General features: G+C 42.1%; 1 protein-coding gene across 5 annotated transcripts in view; it reads left to right on the plus strand.

Moving 5' to 3' along the window:
* Positions 1-15,045, plus strand: part of CEP170 (centrosomal protein 170) — a 548,658-nt gene that overhangs the window by 487,728 nt on the left and 45,885 nt on the right. For all 5 annotated transcript variants that reach the window (XM_078648584.1, XM_078648586.1, XM_078648587.1 and 2 more), the window contains 2 exons: positions 5,121-5,214; positions 10,233-10,284. In XM_078648584.1, the coding sequence (XP_078504710.1) occupies positions 5,121-5,214; positions 10,233-10,284 (146 nt within the window). The remainder of the gene's footprint in view (positions 1-5,120; positions 5,215-10,232; positions 10,285-15,045) is intronic.

Below are 15,045 nucleotides of genomic sequence, written 5' to 3' on the forward strand. Positions count from 1 at the left end.
TGGGCTTTAAAAAGCCGCCCACAGCTTTTTGTGTGGCCTAGAGCATGCGGTTACGCGCACAGTAATGCGCATTCCCCGCATCGCTCGAGCAGGCGCCATCTGGCTTTTATTCTCGCTTGCTCTCCCAAGCACGTGCTTCTACGCTCCTCCCCCCTCCCCCCCCACCACAGACCGTGTCTAGCGGCCCCGTGTCTTGCTTGCTTTTGATTTAAGCTTCATTATTTCACCCGCGGTCTTTCCTTGGTACTCACGGCTCCTCCTCCTCCTCTCATGTTGTTCCCTTCACACAAACGATTCTTCTCGACCACGTTTCCAGTTGGAATAATCTGCATACTCAAATCAGCCAGCTCCATTTTGAAATGTTTTCGCCCCACCCCACGTTTCGGCTACGCACTTGCTCACTTCTTCCCCTCAAACAGCCTGTTCCTAGTACATCCCTTTTACCCTTAATTATACATATTAGGAGGCCCCTTCCTTAACCTAATCTACCTCACCGTCTATTCTGTGTTGTCAATTACTAGATAAAAGCAGCTTGTTGTTGTTCATATACCACATGCTATGCTTTTACCCGTCCCCTTAAAAGCTTTCTTTACAATTACAAACAGAAAAAACACAGACTTCAAGGCACCTTCGGTGCATCTGCCTGTTCCATTTGATGTTTTGCATTCACACAAATGCCGTACTGGTTTCAAGCCAATCTTAAAAAGTAATACACATTTAGCAGTTTCGTTAAAGGTGTCACAAACAACATACTAACATACAGCTCCCATGTTTAGCCACTAAACAAACAGCCACCTTTAACCTAGTTGCACTGCTTTAACCGGTTGTTCCAAACACGCCGTTCCTCCAATACGTAATATACTACAAATTTGCTCAGACCTTACAACACTTTACATAATGCTTTTAATAAAACAGTTTATTCTACATATTTTCACAGCCCATCTATGCTATTTTGCATTTTCTCACGATATAGTTTTTGCGAGCTAAACACATAAATGCAAGTCCTTTTTTTTTTTTTTTACTAATTCATTCCTATCAATATACCATCGCGCCTTACTCTTTTACACACTCACACTTTTCACACTTTTTTTTATTATTGGTCATATAGTTATAACCCCATTACCACACAATAGCGCTTTACTGTAACACAACTCTCACTAACTATCTCCATCTCTATCTAACTCACTCCCTCAATAACTCACTGTCCTACTAAATCAATAACTTGCAATAACTATATATATACATAAGTAACTAAGTCTTGCAACCTGTAAAAAGTACCCAGTGCCAGTTGGCATAGTGTATCTTGTATATTTGCTATTCAAATGTGTTTTCTACTACTACAAAAGCTATTATTCATAAACCTTGTATCAAGTTCAATTTATGGTGTGACTAGTATTGTGTTGCTATTTACGTATTGCTAAAATGCTTTCAAATTAAATATCAGCATTAATTGTTCACTCGTGCTCATTTGGAGGGAGTTATTTATCGCTATAAGTAGTAAACCCACAGCATCACTTGGCAACACCACGGCATCTTTCAGCATCACCACAGCATCACTCAGTGCAACCACAGCATCACTCAGAGCCAACACAGCATCACTCAGCGCCAACACAGCATCACTCAGCGCCAACACAGCATCACTCAGCGCCAACACAGCATCACTCAGCGCCAACACAGCATCACTCAGCGCCAACACAGCATCACTCAGCGCCACCACAGCATCACTCAGCGCCACCACAGCATCACTCAGCGCCACCACAGCATCACTCAGCGCCACCACAGCATCACTCAGCGCCACCACAGCATCACTCAGCGCCACCACAGCATCACTCAGCGCCACCACAGCATCACTCAGCGCCACCACAGCATCACTCAGCGCCACCACAGCATCACTCAGCGCCACCACAGCATCACTCAGCGCCACCACAGCATCACTCAGCACCACCATAGCATCACTCAGCGCCACCACAGCATCACTCAGCGCCACCACAGCATCACTCAGCGCCACCACAGCATCACTCAGCGCCACCACAGCATCACTCAGCGCCACCACAGCATCACTCAGCACCACCACAGCATTGCTCTACTCAACCACAGCATTGCTCTACTCAACCACAGCATTGCTCTACTCAACCACAGCATTGCTCTACTCAGCCACATCATCGCTCTACTCAGCCACAGCATCGCTCTACTCAGCCACAGCATCGCTCTACTCAACCACAGCATCACTCGGCACCTCCACAGCATCACTCAGCACCACCACAGCATCACTCAGCACCACCACAGCATCACTCAGCACCACCACAGCATCACTCAGCACCACCACTGCATCACTCAGCGACACCACATCATCACTCGAGCCAACACTGCATCACTCAACAACACCACAAGATCACTCAGCACCACCACAGCATCACTCAGCACCACACAACATCACTCAGGGACACAACAATATCACTCAGCGCCACCACAGCATAAGTCAGCACGACCACAGCATCACTCAGCACCACCACAGCGTCACTCAGGGCCAGCACAGGATCACTCAACGCCACCACAGCATCACTCAGCGCCACCACAGCATCACTCAGCGCCACCACAGCATCACTCAGCGCCACCACAGCATCACTCAGCGCCACCACAGCATCACTCAGCGCCACCACAGCATCACTCAGCGCCACCACAGCATCACTCAGCGCCACCACAGCATCACTCAGCGCCACCACAGCATCGCTCTACTCAACCACAGCATCGCTCTACTCAACCACATCATCGCTCTACTCAGCCACATCATCGCTCTACTCAGCCACAGCATCGCTCTACTCAACCACAGCATCACTCAGCACCTCCACAGCATCACTCAGCACCTCCACAGCATCACTCAGCACCACCACAGCATCACTCAGCACCACCACAGCATCACTCAGCGACACCACATCATCACTCGAGCCAACACTGCATCACTCAACAACACCACAAGATCACTCAGCAACACCACAGCATCACTCAGCACCACACAACATCACTCAGGGACACAACAATATCACTCAGCGCCACCACAGCATAAGTCAGCACGACCACAGCATCACTCAGCACCACCACAGCGTCACTCAGGGCCAGCACAGCATCGCTCAGCATCACCACAGCATCAGTCAGCACCACCACATCATCACTCAGCACAACCACAGCATCACTCACCTTCACCACAACATCACTCGGGAACACCACAGCATCACTCGGGAACACCACAGCATCACTCTGGAACACCACAGCATCACTCAGTACCTCCACAGCATTAGTCAGCACCACAACAATATCACTCAAGGCCACCACAGCATCACTCAGGGCCAGCACAGGAGCACTCAACGCCACCACAGCATCAGTCAGCACCACCACAGCAGCGTCAGTCAGCACCACCACAGCAGCGTCAGTCAGCACCACCACAGCAGCGTCACTCAGGACCACCACAGCAGCGTCACTCAGGACCACCACAGCATCACTCAGGACCACCACAGCATCACTCAGGACCACCACAGCATCACTCAGGACCACCACAGCATCACTCAGGACCACCACATCACTCAGGACCACCACAGCATCACTCAGGACCACCACAACATCACTCAGGAACACCACAACATCACTCAGAATCACCACAGCATCACTCAGAACCACCACAGCATCACTATGTGCTACCACAGAATCACCCTGCAACGCCACAGTATCAATCAGCACCACCACAGCACCACTCAGGGCCACCACAGCATCACTCAGGGCCAGCACAACATCACTCAGCACCACCATATCATCACCCAGCATCCCTGAGGGCCACCACAGGATCACTCACCTCACCACAGCATCACCCAGGAACACCACAACATCACTCAGAACCACCACAGCATCACTATGCGCTACCACAGCATCACTCTGCAGCGCCACAGTATCAATCAGCATCACCACAGCATCAGTCAGCACTACCACAGCATCACTCAGGGCCACCACAGCATCACTATGCGCTACCACAGCATCACTCTGTAGCGCCACAGTATCAATCAGCATCACCACAGCATCAGTCAGCACCACAGCATCACTCCGGGCCAGCACAGCATCACTCAACGCCACCACAGCATAACCCAGGGCCAGCACAGCATCACTCAACGACACCACAGCATCACTCAGTGCTTCTTACACTTTTTAATTATAACTTCTCAGCATGCTGCACAGCAGCCACATTTCTCTACAGCACAGCTTAGAAACATAGGCACAGTCAATAGCTCTACCTGAAGACTTATAAGGCCCCTCAATGCATAGCCAATAGGTCTCGCCTTTGTGACATTATAAGTGTTTAGTTAGCCAGCACAATATCCTTGATTAAACAACATCAAGTGTTGCATGGCTAATCACTTATAAGGTCCCAAAAGCGAGACCTATTGGCTATGCCAATGCTTGTTTTTGTTACAGCTTGGTCATGTGGACCACTTCCTATTCCCCAACAGTCCTTTTTTGAACAGTCACAAAGGGGACTTTTGCAAATGAATTAACACTTCCTTTCAAGTGGCTGGTAACTTTTGTATAGTTTGCAACCGGAATTGCTATTGCAAACCAAAGATTCACAAGGTAACGAATTGGTATTTGGGAGGTATTCCCACAACAGGCCTCTTCCTTGTAGTGATTTGTATACCCTTTTACTGACTGAGAAATAGTTTTGCGATTCGGTAAACTGATTATAGGCAAAATCATTTTAAAGGTTGCAAAGCTACTAATTATGCAAATCACAGGGTTTGTCGCCACTAAAAAGCTTTGTACATCTGGCCCAAAATACCATTGAGCATGGGGACGTCACAGTAGTCACACTGGTAAAACACATAGTACATTTTCATTTAGGGATCAGACCTTTTGGCAGGCCTGCATGCACGGTGGAGCACGGCACACAGTTTAGCTATGAAAGATATATTTGACACGTCTTGCTTCTGCTGCTGAGTGATGTTTAATATGCTAAAGTTACATTTCTGATTATCTTCTGGGAGTTTTATGGGGTTTTGTATTTATTGTGCATTGGATAATAAAAGTATGCTAGTGTAAAGTATTGTATTATAATGCAATATTTTTTTTTACTTCGATAGAATATTATTTAAGGACCAAGACCGAAATTGGGATGAAATTGAAAACAAACTGCGAGCAGAAAGCGAAATTCCTGTTCTAAAAACATCAAGCATGGTATGAGGACATATTTCAAGCCTAACATTTTATGTCCTAAAAAGTATTTACAAAATGCTGGCAAGAACGGCTTATGTTATTAAATTCTTTACAGTTAAAAAAATGTTTCATAGTTCATATGCACTAAAATTAACAGCATTTACTGATGACTGACTACAGGATGCAGCTTTGCTGGAAATGCTGCAAAATCTCACTTTGGTGCTTTGCTTATTGATTTGATTGTATTCACAGGTGTTTTGTAACTGATATGGTGGATAAAAAAATGGAATTGTCTTTATACATACATCGTTACCAATTTTCTACACTGCTAGTTTTACTTTTACTGCAGTCACAGATTTTTCTTTTTCTGATTTTATACGTCATATATCAAACCGCTCAGCACCCTGATATGCGCTGCACCCAAAGGAACACAGAAATCAATTCTCCGTCCTGTGTTTGGAGGAGTGTTAGATTTCCTTGTACCTTTGGCTGCAGTGCTTATCAGGGTGCTGAACTGTGTAATATATCTATTCTTCCCCGCTTTTATCGACTCCGGAAACGACGGTTTGCTTGCTTCGTTGTTTTCAATTGCGAACCTTATAATCCAGTAAGTTTGAGGATTCCACTTTCCTCCATACCCAGGATCAAGCGGGCAACTAGAGACAAATTTCGGGGGGGGGGGGCTAATTCTAATTCTTCTAACCATAGACAGAGTGGCTGTAAAATGGGGTGAAAACACAACGAAAGCCTCATTTACAAGTAGATGGTCTTTTAAAGAACTGTTAAGTACTCGGGTGCGGCTGCAATTAGATTGTCGCCAGCCCCCGAAGCTGTCTCTGCCTGGGCTGACTCACACGACGGGGGGGGGGGGGGGCTGAAGCCCCCTGACCCCAATGGGTGTTGCACGCCTGCCCAGGATAGTAAGAGGACTTCCCCATGTATTTGGCTTCGGCACCTAACATGGTGCGCAGCTGTTTTAGATAGCTGCTTTGGACCGTCTCCATCATAATTTCGTTCCAGGTTTTTATCTGTTCGGGAAGTATCGCATTTTCCTGGCATTTGATCCCGGGACACAGCTGCTTGTAACTTATTTATACTTCAATCGAAGGGATTGAATGGTCCGGTTTCCGGTCATCTGCTTCTGAGACGAATTTGCTTTCGCCCCCCTGAAGAAGTCCATCGTATTGGAAGAAACGCATTGGACGGTCTACCCTTCAAGTTGCTAAATATGTTTTTCCAAAAAAAAAGAGAACTTAAAGAACAAACTTCGTGTACAGATTTCTTAATTGTGATATCATTGATGTGTTGGTGCACCGATTGTCTTCATGTTGAATATGGTTGGGTCCAGTAGCCCGCACCTTGACAGTGGGTGTTTAGATTGTATGCACACAGCTTAGGGTATTTTCCCTCTTTTTGATAATCTTGGGGATAATAGGTCAGGTGCTAGCTGCTGAAGGGTTTCACTGGCAATTTTTGCATCACCATTGTTTTATGTTCATTTTATTAAATCAAGACTCGTTTTTAATGTTCTAAGTGTACCTAGGAGTTTTTTTTGTTTCTTGCAGTGGGCTTATTGTTTAACAGTTCTTTACTCCTTCTAACTATGGCTGATTAGGGAAAAGTGAAGTGATGGTGCAAGAATCTTTGAACAACCCTTGTTGCACCACTTCAACATGCGTTACCTCCGTGAATTTGGCCCTAGGGAAGCATTTTTTTTTTATCATAAGGGAAATCTGGCACCCATTGCTGCTGGCAACCCCATATTGCTACCTAGTCTTACCAAATACATAAAAAAGGGGAAGAAGTTGATGAGGGAGCATATCTTTTTAAGTCAATCCTACCAGACATTACTAGCTGTCTGATTGCAAAAGACCTATCCTGGCTTTTTCAAGAACTTACAAGGGTTTATAACACGCCCGCTGCTTACTATTGGTTGGCAGCATTGTCACTTGTGTGCTTGCTTCTTCTTTTATTGGCTTTCTTTGTCCCAGCTTGTCCATGTCGAGTTTGCCCTTCTCCTGGAGCACAGGCTTTATACCATCTCTGATTGGCTGACTTCTCTTCCTCTCACTTTTAGGGAATTACTTTTTTTCTTTCTGCCTAAGTACTCCATGAGACTTCATGTGGTTTCCAGCTCCTTCCCTCTTGTGAGTCTCGTGTGTCCCTCCTTCCAAATAACTGCACCCCCATGCTGCATGTTGCTGTCTCACTTGTGCTGCAGGTTCTCTTGTGTGTTCTCCCCCACAAAACTCCCACCGTCACACCCACAAAGAGTAAGCCCATTCTTATTCACAGAATATATTTTTACCACTGGTACTGCAACAACCTTTCATAAATAAAGAAGGTATGGACTGAAAATAAAACTATGTAGGAAATAATGTTAAATTATTTAAGCTGGTTAAAAATATAATTATGGTTAATTTAATGTTTTAAAAAAATGCAAACACTATTTAAATCTAACATAAATTAATAACCTTTTCAAAATGTAAAAAATAATTTATCATGCATTTTATTAAATTCAAATTAAAATGCTTTTAATTTGATGCATCATTTTAAATATTTTTTAATGCATAATAAAACTATATTTGTATTGCTGAAATTGGTTTATAATATAAACTTCAGAGAAATACTTTGAACTTAATTTCATATATTCGAAATAATTATATTTACATTTAATTGTTACTTATGCTGTAATGTTTTATATTGTTCTAAAATTCAAATAAATCTATACCATTTTTTAACTTGAAGAGTTTCAATTAAATATACACTTTTTTCCTATACTTCACCATATGGAGAGCCCCCTCCCGGTGGCAGAGACCTCCACCTACATGTGCAAAGTTACTAGCAGAAACTTTAAACTATTAACCTCTTTCTTTTACATACTTATTAAATTAATATAAATATTTTAAATTAAATACAAATAATTTTTGAAGTTTTATGAAAAAATTCCACCCAAATTGAAGTGTGGATTTATTATGTTACACATTTCAAAAGTTATGTATAAATATATTTGAGTTTTTTTCAATTGTTATAATAAAAATTAGTTGTTAAATTAAAAAAGTAACATTTGCTTTAATTAAATATTAATTAAAAATATATGATTTTTTAACATTCAATGTAACATATATATGGTTAAAAAGTAAAATTAAGTTATTTTAATTTAACATTATTTCATAAGGCACTCTATTTTAACTCCCTGCCTCTATTTTTTTCTAATTTTTGATGAGAGGGTATAGCAGAATTAGTGGTTACCATCTGTGGTGCTGGTCTTACCGCTGCCCCTTTTTTCCTTTTTTAGATGTAATAACTTACTCTTAAATGTGCCCTCCCCCACCCCCGTTTGAGGAGGTAGAGACATGTAAGTCAACATTTTTGAGTAACTTTATGCTTATAAATGGTAAGTAGCCAAAGGTAGTGAGTTACTCAAAAAGTGTAAGAGTAAACTTACATATGCAGATTTACTCATGTGTAAGTTTACCATTGTGAATGAGACCAAATGTTTTACATTAACACTTCAGTACGATGCCTTTCCCTGCTAGGAATGAGTCATGGTATTATTTTAAGCTTTAGTGGCCACATATGCCATTTCTACTTACCTCGACCTAAATACTTTTCTGGGATGGTGTTGTGCAGCAGGTTCATATAGCAAGCCATCATTGACTATACTTTCTACACCAAGATGATTGGCTTGCTTTGGTTTTGATTTCACTTAGCCATTGTTTGTCTCTGAGCTACTAGTGATGATTTATCATGGTTACTATTGGGGTATATCCTCATTCTGTTTCTCGTTGTAGCAAAAAAAGCATTCTGGTAATAACTGTATTTGATTACCTAACGTTTGTTATGTGCAGGGAAGAGTTTGGTTTCTCCAGATGGAGAATAGGTTGGAGAATGCATCTCCCAAGTCATTGTTTTGAGAGTTAAGGAACTATTTTGTTTGCCTGATCATACATTTTTAAATGTAATTTATTTTATTTGCATTGGTCCATTAATTGCAGTTCTAGCAGAGATCAGACAGGAAATCCAATTGTGAAAATAAAAGGGACCGCAGAACGAAAGTGACTTTAACAATGACTGATCTATGAGATTACGCCTTAGATGAAAGATCGTTTTGAAGCTAACTGAAAACCAAGAAACCCCTCAAAAAAGCTGAGGGAAGCAAATCCGAAACGAAACGTGTTGGCTGATAATGATTGTAATTACTTGTCCAGAGGCAGGCAGTAATTATTGAGGTGTATCACATCATAGTAATAGCAAGACAAAATAAATCAGTTTTTTTTACTACCAAATGGAAAGTGCTAGAAAACTGCTATTTACAAGCACGTTTATACAAACTGGGTAGGAGGGTCCGTTCTAGCAGAGTAGCACCTCCCAGTGAATCAATTTTGTTAATGACACCATATATGTGTGGCCGTTCCTTCCTACCTTAGTGATCATGAGCTCTGTACATTACACATCTATGGATTCTCTGGGTGTAAGCCTACCTGAATCAGTGGGTCAATTTATTTTTACAAACTGGACACAGAGGAAATGATCAAATTAAAAACAATAGCCACTTGGCTTAAGAGACAAGCCGTTTTTGTATTATGGTTAAAACATACATAGAGCTACAAAGATTGCTCAAATCAAGTATGTAAATAGAATGACAAAGGATGAGCTGTAGATTGTAGGCCCCTTTTGAAATGTATGATCTGACCTTGCTTATGACTAAATTATTATTCACTTCAGCAGAATATTTCTGCTTGTGAAAAATCTAAAATCATACACAAGTAGAAATTGTTTCGCACAAGTCTAGCTGTGGGTGTCCATGGAATAGGAAAAGCCTATGTGAAATATATTTTGTATACATTCAGTATACTGTGATACATAAATTCTTATTCTATTGTAATCAACAACTTTTTGTACTTAAAAAAAATTGGACGTAGCCTGAGGGCAGAATGAGATTGTTTAGTGTTTGCATCATCAGTTTCATCATCAAATAGAAATTCAATTTTGCCGATAATGCAAATAAAATTAACACATTATTTGTTTTTCCTTAGGAGATTTTATCAATCTTACAAGAGCTGAAACGAGTTGAAAAGCAATTGCAAGGTAGACATTGTTTTTACATTTAATCTCTGTGCCTTCAATGTATGTATATTCACTTAATGTGTTCTTTTTATAGCGAAGCCAATACATTTATTAGATTGTTAATGATCATGTAAAACCTGGGATGTATCATTTTTTGATGTGAAACAGGTTTAGCCATTCAAAAAAGGGTGTTTAAAGGGGTTTTAATGCAATATGCCTTCTTTCTCCATATCATCACATATGCACTAACTGTCTTTTAGTGCTAAAATAGATTTCAGTTCTGTTAGGACACCAAGCCCTACATAGCAAACCAACCAGATGTTTAAAAAAAAATATCAGACCCTGCAGACCTACATACATTAGGGGCAACGTCTTCTCATACACAATCTGACATGTTCTAAAACATCCTACATTCCAGAAAACATAATAGGAAATAGTGTAAACCTTCTGCTCCAGTAGATGCACTATGCAGAGACAAAATTATATTTTCATTGGGATGTAAATATGTGCAAGACTCTAAAAGAGTTCTTTTCCAGAACACCTTCATCAATAATCATAAGCAATAGTCTCACCCATGCACGGGAACCTGGACAGCTTTTTTAAAGTATAACCAAATATACATAATCTTTCTGTAGAAAAACTTATTTTTTCAAATGAGTAATACTTTAGAAAGTCTGCATATAGGCTATATTGGCCGATTATTTATTTATTTTGTTTTAAGTGACCTGACAAATCTTTTCCATATGCCTTTTTTAAAGAGAAAATGAAGAAATGAAAGAAAACAAGTACAGTGAAGATAGAATGGCCCACTGACTTTAGAGACTGAAAAGCTGGCTCTCTGCCTGTAAGAAATCCCTTACAGTTGTTAACCCAGCAGGCCCAAACAATGACAGCCAGGTCAGTTCGTTCTTAAAGCAAGGATCCTGGTGTACCAAGATCCCCCGACTATTTCATCTTTAAAAATCCTTTCTAGGCTTCAGTTGTCCTACCTTAATCAACATTTTTGGTGTTAAACCGTTTCTGACAGAAAAGAAATGTTCTGTGGAAAAAGATTTCCACAGATCCCTCATGACCTTTGCATCATGTGTCTGCCAGATCTTAATCTCTCTGATCAGTATAAGCACCAGATGTACCCTGAAGGACAGAGAGAAGATCAGACTTACCCCAGTAGTGGAACTTTCATAGATTCCCATGCTTTGTATCATTCCCCGTCGTCGGAATGGGAGCTCCCATTCTGACGACGGGGAATGATACAAAGCATGGGAATCTATGAAAGTTACCAATACTGGGGAACCAAAGTTACAGGTAAGTAACTTGTTTTCCAACCCCAGTATTGGAACTTTCATAGATTCCCATGCGTTGTATCATTCCCCGTCGTCGGAATGGGAGCTCCCATTCCGACGACGGGGAATGATACAAAGCATGGGAATCTATGAAAGTTTCCAATACTGGGGAACCAAAGTTACAGGTAAGTAACTTGTTTTCTTCTTGGCCAGGAGCAGAGAATATATATGTACAAGACACCAGAGACTTAGAGACTTTAGGCAGACAAGAAGGGGCTTCTGCTGCCTCAGAGTACTCAAGAAATTGCATCATCACTCTGGATCATTACACTCCAGATTGAGGAAGAACAGGTACGACAGTCACCTGCTCAACATCAAGGACATGTTCGCCACCGAAACAGGATTCAACTTCGAAGGTACCCAGCATATCAACTTTGTAGGAAATATCAATGTGCAGCCGCAGTTCAACGTTGAAGAAAATATTTTTACATCTGTCAGGATGGCTAAGGAAGTTAAAGATGAGGCATGTTCTAGATTCCTCAGCTTCAATTCAGAATATGCGAGAATCTACTCACCCTTCAGAAACGTTACGCCACCTGTTGTAGAGATATCAGTTTATCTCCTAGGCCATCTCACCATTCTGTGCCTTCTTCAACCGTTGGGCCTTTTACACCTCAACTAAAGGCTTCTACTGAGCCTGAGTAGGCTATTCCACAATTGGAAGCAGACTCCCACACCAAGGTGCACTGCAGCTTCAAGAACCACCCCATCTCTAATGTACACTTTGTCTTGGGGACACAATTTGAATCCAAAAACACTGACTTATGGGCACACACCAGAGCTCAGGCATACACCTTCTCCTGCAAAAAGTCATTTTATCATCTGAAGGCATAATTCTCATGGAAACATAACTCAAATGTACCCTCACTGCAATTTAGGACATACCAGGAGATAATGCACTGCTCATACATGTCTGAAATCTTTGTGGTCATGGGGATGGGGTGGTAAGGAGGGGGGTTCATTGAAAGGTTTTAATTAATATGTATTTTTTAGAATGATTATGGACAACTGTCTAAATAAACTTGTTTTTAACCTTAACCTAACCTTAACCTTCTTGGTCAGCTTAATTTACCTCTTCTGTAAAATGGCCATATTCCAACTTTTTGATCACCAGTGCCACACAACTCTCCAATGGATGACATCCGCTCTTTTGTCAAAGTGCTTGAGAGAGGAGTAGCAAAGTGTTCCATTCATGTGGAACTTTCACTGGACTCTACATCTGTCAGTGTTGAGACTCTGCACTTGTAAACTATTGCTAGACACATGCTGCAGTTTGTTCCAGGACTAATTGAAATGGGCGTGCAAATGTTTCTGACGTGATTACAGTGAAACTGTCTCTTTCTGGACTGCAAAAGAAGTATAGACCGCTAAAGGTTAGATGCGTATCTAGACTCCATTTTAGTTTTAGCAGCTAGATGACAACATGCTACTGCTTCTTCCTCTGCAGTCCCTGCAGACAAGCAGAGCAAGAAACTGGAATCAGTAGGGAGGAAATGATGTGGTACCTCTGCTGTTAATTTCATGAAAATGGCTATGCTACTAAACAGTTAGGAAGTTATGACTGCTTAATATGAGATCCCCTGAAAAACCTGCCCAGAGGACAAGGAGAGTTTTCAAGAAACCCTTAATGAAGGCAGGTTGTTATTGAACCTAACCATTTCAGCAGCACTGGACATAGGAGAACTAGCTGCTCATGGTTATTGTCATATACGTACCGTGAGCATGTCACCCTGGATTCCTCTTAAAGGATTGAAGCTGGAAGCTCAACAGTGTATTCTGAAGTCACATCATTTTATTTAGCTCACGCTCTGACAATGACCAGCAGCGCATGAAGACTGAAGCTGAGTTGATGAAAGCTGTAGTTTTAAAAAGGAGAAAAGACTAAGAAGACAGCAGTACAAACATTATCAGAGGCATCACTACCAGTAGAGTGTTGAAAGCCCTTTGCGGCCACAACAACAAAGGAAGCAGGTGTTCTAACAAAGATGTCCCCAAAAAGGAAGAGGAGGTCATCCACCTCCGTCTGCTGGAAAGTCCTCTGAAGAGGAAAACAATTACCTTCTCTTCCCCCTCTTCCTTCAGCCTCACCAATAGGCGGAGGCATCTCAGACCTTGTTGCAGCGTGGCAGTGGATCATAAGAGACAGATGGGAGCTGAATACTGGGCAAAGTGCTAATCTCTCAAGTTCAAGTCACTTTTGTTGGCCATTCCACTGCAGAAAACTTCTCACTACCAACTAGACAGCATTCTCCTAGAGATAGAAGCCACAAAAGATGTCCCAGCATCTCAGTAAGGAATGGGAATTTATTCCTGTTACTGTGATATTATTCCTGTTACTTTCGTGTTCTAAAGAAATACAGAACCATTCTGGAATTGAAAGCAGAAAAAGAATGGATATAAAAAGAAAAATTCCAGGTGATGGCACTTCATCAGTTCTGTCTTAAGCTCCACTGAGTAAACTGAATATGCACCATAGACTTCTGAAACACTTACTTCGACATGCTTAGATCTTAAATCTATAATAGCGAATGTTCATTTCCAGTACAAGGTCACTCCATATGAACACAAATCAGCACCCAGAACTTTTTAAATGCAGGGCAGTGGTAGTCGCTCACTTGAAAGGGACAAAATATTTGTTTATCCACATCTCAATGAATGGCTTATCAAAGCAACAGGCCTTACCTCATTACTGTCTGGCAGTCCGCATTCCCCAAACAGTAGGCCTCCATGTCCACATGCTAAGCCCACATCCACTAAGTTCCATCCATTACCTGGGAGCAGTGTTAGATGCCTACAAGGCTTCTGTTGTTCTGAAGTGCCAAACTCTTCTGAAAACCATGCATTTTTTTCAGTCTACCATATTTCCTCACTGCTGAGCTCTACAACATCATGCATTTTCCAAATACTTCATGTGCACCTATATATGAGAGCTCCATGGGATTATGCATTTTCCAAATATCTCATGTTCATCTACACACATGAATCAATCTAGCCAATACCAAGGCAGTGCCAAAAGAAGAACATGCCCCTTTCAGTGATACGTTGTGGAACAAACAATATTCAGATGTCTTCCGTGGTGGAATGGGAAGCACTTTCTGATTGCTTTCAAGTAAATGTAAATGTAGTTGAGCTTATATAGCGCACAGCTACCCGCAGTGGGTTTCCCGGCGCTTGCTTAGGGAACCCGTCCTGGTATTCCCCTGTGAGATATCAGGGTATCCACAAGGTGAAAGTCAGGCATCCCGCCGCGAGGGGCCGTTGTGGAGATTAAGCAAGCTATTGCCCAGAGTCGCAGAGTGTGAACCCGAGAGTCGAGGAGGCACGGGGCGAGAATTATCGAGTCAGTGGAATTTTTAGCCCAAGACCCCGCCGAGGCGGGGAATTGAACCCTGGTCCAGGACCGATCTCAGCTTCCGGGTCTGCTGCCTCTAACCCCTGA

The sequence above is a fragment of the Lissotriton helveticus genome, chromosome 6 (assembly GCF_964261635.1).
Source record: "Lissotriton helveticus chromosome 6, aLisHel1.1, whole genome shotgun sequence".
In the NCBI taxonomy this organism is placed as follows: Eukaryota; Metazoa; Chordata; class Amphibia; order Caudata; family Salamandridae; genus Lissotriton; species Lissotriton helveticus.